At 48.3% G+C, this 6169-nt stretch overlaps 1 protein-coding gene across 1 annotated transcript in view; it reads right to left on the minus strand.

Annotated features, from left to right (window-relative positions):
* FOXK2 (forkhead box K2) overlaps positions 1 to 5290 on the minus strand; it is a 70907-nt gene extending 65617 nt beyond the window's left edge. The window contains exons 1-3 of the mRNA XM_023511163.1: positions 5245 to 5290; positions 3359 to 3385; positions 2561 to 2731 (exon numbers count right to left, since the gene is read on the minus strand). Coding sequence (XP_023366931.1) covers positions 2561 to 2731; positions 3359 to 3385; positions 5245 to 5290 — 244 coding nt within the window. The remainder of the gene's footprint in view (positions 1 to 2560; positions 2732 to 3358; positions 3386 to 5244) is intronic.
* Between the last annotated feature and the right edge of the window lie 879 nt (positions 5291 to 6169).

The following is a 6169-nucleotide window of genomic DNA, read 5'->3' on the forward strand; positions in this document are numbered from 1 at the left end:
AGCTTGAGGCTCTGAAAAAAAAAAAAAAAAAAAAAAGAGTTGGAGGTTGCTGTGAGCTGTGATACTACAGCACTCTACCAAGGGTGACATAGTGAGACTCTCCGAGACTGAATTAGTCTCACAACTGTTGCTAGCACATAATTGGCCAAAGCAACATAAATGCATGTAAATTTTGATCAAGACTAAAAAGTTGAATTATATTGGAGATCTATTTTTACTAGCATGTGTGGGGCTTTTTTCTCCTGACAACTAGTTCATGTATCCACTGATGAGAAGTCATTATTGCTACAATGAGGCAGGGTACAGAAGCAATAGTATCTCTTTTTTCCATAAATGTATATGCATAAATAATAGTAAAGGAAGCAAACTAACTGTTCTTTGAACTGCTTCTGATCATAGGTGTTACAGGAGAGCTGAAAAGCAGTTGCAGAGGTTTCAGAGATCTTGGTGCAATCCAGGAACTCGGGTGAGACCCCAGAAAGGCAAGTAAGTGCTTTATGAGCACGGGTGTATAAACTTTACTAGTGTAGAGTAAAGGATAAACTGAAATATCTGAAATGGAGAATTTGTGGAATTGGCTAAACACCAGACTGGGTTACTACTGAAGAGAGGATTTTTCAACTCAAAATCACATCAACAGAAAATATATGAATCAAAATACAGATAGAAAAAATAATGAAAAAACCCCCAAAATATTAGAGACCTGTGGACCAAGATCAAATGATCAAATGTGTGTAAAATTGGACTCCTAAAAGGGGGTAACAAAGTTAAGTTTAAAGAGACAAAATATTTAAAGAGATAATATGTAAGAAGGTTACAAATTGGTAAAATATACCAACCCCAGAGATCTAAACAGCCAAACCATCAAAAGATACATCAATTCAATGGAAAATACATGCAGCTGCTGAAAACCAACAATAAAGAAAGTTGCTGCTGAAAACCAACAATAAACAAAGTCCAGCCGCTGAAAACGAACAATATAGAAAGTTCTAAGGCTTGGTGCCTGTGGCTCAGCAGCTAAGGTACCAGCCACATACACTTGAGCTGCAGGTTCGAATCCAGCCCAGGTCTACCAAACAACAATGATGGCTACAACCAAAAAATAGCTGGGCACTGTGGTGGCCGCCTATAGTCCCAGCTGCTTGGGAAGCAGAGGCAGGAGAATCCCTTAAGCCCAGGAGCTGAAGGTTGCTGTGAGCTGTGAGGCCACGGTACTCTACCCAGGGTGAGCCCTGGAGGCTCTGTCTCAAAAAAGAAAGTTCTAAAAGGAGACAAATAAAAACAGACATATTGATGGAGACAGCAGTGAGAATGACAGCTGACTCATCAAGAGCAATGGGAGAGGCTCAGCGCCTGTAGCTCAGGGGCTACGGCGCCAGCCACATACACCTGAGCTGGCAGGTTCAAACCCAGCCAGGCCTGCCAAACAACAATGACAATTACAACTTAAAAAAAGCCAGGTGTTGTGGGTGGGCGCCTGTAGCCCCAGCTACTTGGGAGGCTGAAGCAGGAGAATCACTTGAGCCCAGGAATTTGAGGTTGCTGCGAGCTGTGACGCCACCCAGAGCCACATAGATTCTTATCTCCAAAAAAAAAAAAAAAAAAAAAAAGAAAAAGAAAAAAGCAATGGGAAACAAGACAACGAAATTATACCTATAAAATGTTAAAAGTAAAGCAAAGTCATTGAGATCAGAATTCAATATCTAACAAAAATGCCCTTAAAAAATTACAGGCAATGGAAGACATTTTCAGGTAAACAAAAACTAGTAATGTCATAAGACGACAGCCTTCAGAAAAACACTAAAGGAAGTTCCTCCTGCCAGAGGAAAATGATGTCCAGTGGAATCCAGTCCTGGACTAGCCAACCACAAACACCTGCGAAGGCGGCCCTGCGGGAACTTCGAAAGACGGGGGGTGGGGCTGTTGTTTTGAGAGTGTCTCACTTTGTCCCCTGGGTAGAGTGCCGTAGCGTCACAGCTCACAGCAACTTTAAACTCCTGGGCTCAAGTGATCCAACTGTCTCAGCCTCCCAAGAAGCTGGACTCCAGGCGCTCGCCACGACGCCCGGCCAGCTTTTCTCTTTAACACGCACGCGCGCGCGACCTCGCCACACATGTGACGCCTTCAGACAATTCTCGCACCAACTGTGGGTAACAAGAGGCAGCTTTCCTGTGTCCGCTAGAGGACACTGCGAGTGATGTCCCTGGCCCCTCTGTCGGGGTAGCGCGGCTTGGCCACTGCACTACCCAGAGGCGCGGTCTGCAGTCCGCTTCAAGCCCCGGGTCCTTTCACCGCCGGGCGGGGCGCCAAGCCCGGATCCCAGGCGACCCTGTGCGCAGGATCAGAGGTCCATGCCCAAGAGGCGCGGCTGCACCGGTAAACGTGCTGCGTCCTTCCACGTGACCGCCCGCCCATGTGACCGGCGGCCGCCCGGCTGCCCCCGCGGTCCTCTAGTCCCGGGCGGCTGCTCCCCCCCCTGGGGAGCGGAATTTCTCCGGAAGCCGAAGGCGGGGCTGGATGGAAGCGCCGAGCCAGGCCGGACAGGGAGCGGGCGCCGCACCCTGGGCCGGGGCCTCGCGTGGAAGGCGCCGGCGGCAGCGTTCTCCGCGCAGGCCCGGCGCCCTCGGAGTGGCGGCGGTCACTGTCCAGGCCCGCAGCTCGGTCCACCAGTCATCAGCGTGTGACTCGCAGTTGGTCGATGAAACATCAGCAGGGATCTGGGCCGCGCCGGCTTGAGGAGTAGAGAAGCCCGTATGGCCAGCTGGAGCGTGATCTTCGTGTTCTCGGGACAGTTTTGGTCCGAAGCTATTAAACAGGCTTCACTAAGGTGGCTGGAGAAGGGTTCTGACCAGCACCTGTATGTGTGCCTTATCCACCTGACTAGGCTTTTCCACAGTGAGGAGTATCTCTCCCCGAATCTGGGCCGGTTATGAGAAATCCACTACACACCTTGACATCAGTTCACCACGCTGGTTTTATCGAGTTCCACAGCTCGGCCAGGCCGTGAACCACCGCTGACTGAGGGTGTCTGAGGTTCCTGCTTTCTTCTCCCAGAGGACAGACACCCTTCCGCCTCTAACTGTTCGAGCATCGGTGTGGCCGGACTTGTCAGACCCAGGAGGGAGCCTTTCGCCCCTAGGGGAAGAAGTACAGTCCTAGTCACGGTGCAGTCCTGTGGGTGCTGTGCAGTGAGTGTTCTGAGCCAGGGCTGTGACAGCTCTGTGCCCTGTCGGGTGTGTCCCCAATACTACAGAACTCCCTGCTCCCTGGCTTTGCCTCCTCGTCGTCCTCCAGTGCTCTTGGCAAGGGTGGTCAGGTATCTGGGGTTGTAGTTTCCCTCAGGATGTCTGTTTGTTACCCAGATCCACTTTCACCTTTCTTTTACCTGAAAGCCAGAAGACAGGAGAGCTAAGTGGCTGCAGCCAATGGGAGGCACTGGCATGGAGATGGGAGAGCAGAGAGAGGCAGGCTGGGGTGTTCCCTCTTTCTTGGCTTTGCAGCATTGATGCTGCTCTGAGGAAGGCCATCAGCTCTGGTTTTACAGGGTCTACGATCAGGGTAGGGGGCACCACACCCTTATGTGTTGGGCCTTCAGATACTGACAGTTCACACTGTGCCAAGTGTTGGGGGGCTTACAACCTGTTGACCTTCAATGCTGCTCATAAAAATAATTCATTAAACTAGCTTCAGCCATCTTGTTTAATTTCATCCCAGACATTTTATTCCTTTTCCTGATGCTTCTGTTAGTTCAAGAGAAAAGATACTATCTACAACTGCAGGTTTCGTGGACTTTTTATAAGTTCACACTAATTCAAAGATTTCCTTGACCAAGGACTTATGTCCATAATGTTCTTGGGAGAACAGTTTATACCTCTTTGAAAATGTAGGCTTTTATTTATGTTTTTCTTCAAATTGGTTTCTTGTAAAATGAATTGCAACAAGATTTCTTGACATATTACTTTTAAGTAGTTTTTAATGCAAGAAATGGGTTCCTTGGCCACTGGGAAGAAGCAGGTTGAGAAAAGCAGAATTAAAAGAATAATTTGTTCATAATTAGAATCATTTTCAATTGATGGGAGAAATACTGTTTTTGTTACTTTCTAAAACCCAACCACCATCACCAAAACACAGAACTGTCGCCCTTGTTCAGGGACATGGACACTTTGAGCTATAAAGGTTGTGTTTTGACTTTTTTTTTTGGAGATGGAGTTTTACTGTGTTCCTCAGGCTGGAGCACTGCTCACAGGCCTGATCATGGTGCACTGTGGCTTCAAACTCGACCTCTTGACTCAGCCTCTCAAGTAGGCTAAACTACAAGTGTGCACCACTGTACCCAGCAACAAGTTGGGTTTTTTTGTTTTTTTTGTTTTTTTTTTGATGCAGGGTCTCCACTTTGTCGCCCAAGCTGGAGTGCAGTACTGCAGTCATACTTCACTACAGCCTCAAACACCTGGTCTCAAAGGATCCTTCTACCTCATTTTCTGAGTAGCTAGGACTATGGTCATGCATCATCATACCTGACTAATTTTTAAAAATTCTTTGTAGAGACAGGCTATGTTGCTTAGGTTGGTCTTGAATTTCCGGGCTCAAGTCTGCCTCAGCCTCCCAAATTGCTGGAATTATAGGCATGAGCCACTGCACCTGACTAACATTTTAACAGCAGAAATGGAGATGCATTCAGAGTTTTAGAAAGGTGGAGGAGAGGAGTTTATTTGTAATTGGCCATTTGCCTGGCCCAGCTGGTGGCTGGTTACTCATGCGTTAGTCCCCCTGGCTGGCAGGCACTGCTGCAGCAGGGGTGGCTGCTGGATAGACACCATCCAGATCAGCACAGGTTGCCATGATCCGGATGGTGGTGCAGCGGAAGCATGCTGGGCCCATAACCCAGAGGTCGATGGATGGAAACCATTCTCTGCTACTGCCCTTTTCTGCCCTGGGGCCCCTGAGCTCACATCACTGATCCCCATCTTGTCAAGGGCACAGGGAGCAGCCAGTTCTATGGTGTCAGAGACCAGAGTTCAGGTTGGTGGTGCTTGCCATACCAAGTGACCCTTTTTCCCCTCCTCAGGGAGCCTGGGACATGTGCTCCTGGTCCTGACAGCTCCTTCTTCCCTCCCCAGTGGAGTTCCTGATTTCCGAAATCCATTGTTCTGAGCATTCCATGTCATTACAATACTTCAAACTTTCATAATTCCTGAGTATCAAGGCAGCCTTGGCCAGTAGCCAGAGCACTGCCCTGCATACCACATGAAGCCTCCACTGGGTTGTAACCATCTGAAGACAGAGCCATACAGGCTGTCATTCGAGCTGGACTCTGGCTATTAAGATGTGATACCTGCAGGACTTAATGATGATGATGAGCTAACATCAATGAAGCATTCACCAGAGGCTTAAGATTTTCCACCTTGGCACTGCTGACTATTTCATACATTAACTGCTTTGGGACATACTAACAAACACTGACGAACACTGATGAACATCCAGTGAGGTGTCCTAGTGGTTTTGGGGTTTTTTTTTTTTTTGCAGTTTTTGGCCAGGGCTGGGTTTGAACCTGCCACCTCAGGCATAGGGAGCTGGTGCCCTACTCCTTTGAGCCACAGGTGCTGCCCTAATGGTTTACTCTTAATACAAACAGGAATGAGTGCCTTCAGCTGGTAATACTGCTTCAGGGACTTTTGTCTTAGGGTATCATTGCAAAACTATATTCCAGCCAGCATGTGAGCACCTACTCTTCTAAGCTCAGTACTTTTGTTGCAGCCTCAACCTTCTAGCCTCAAGTTGTCCTCCTGCCTTAGCCTCCCAAACAACTGGGACCGCAGGTGCCACCACACCTGAAATTTTTTTTTTTTAGACAGTCTCAAGCTGTCACCCTGGGTAGAATGCTGTGGTGTCATAGCTCTCAGGAACCTCCAACTAGGGTTCAAGCAATCCTCTTGCCTCAATTTTTTCTATTTTTAGTAGAGATAGTGTCTGGCTTTTCCTCAGGCTGGATCTCGAACTCGTGAGCTCAAGCAATCTACCTGCCTCAGCCTCCCAGAGTGCTAGGATTACAGGCATGAACCAACCACACCCATATTTTTTTATTTAAAAGTGTTCAGGCTCGGCGCCTATAGCTCACCGGGCTAAGGCGCCAGCCACGTACACCTAAGGTGGTGGGTTCGAATCCCCA

Source organism: Otolemur garnettii, unplaced genomic scaffold (genome assembly GCF_000181295.1).
Source record: "Otolemur garnettii isolate 467f Iridium unplaced genomic scaffold, OtoGar3 scaffold00018, whole genome shotgun sequence".
In the NCBI taxonomy this organism is placed as follows: domain Eukaryota; kingdom Metazoa; phylum Chordata; class Mammalia; order Primates; family Galagidae; genus Otolemur; species Otolemur garnettii.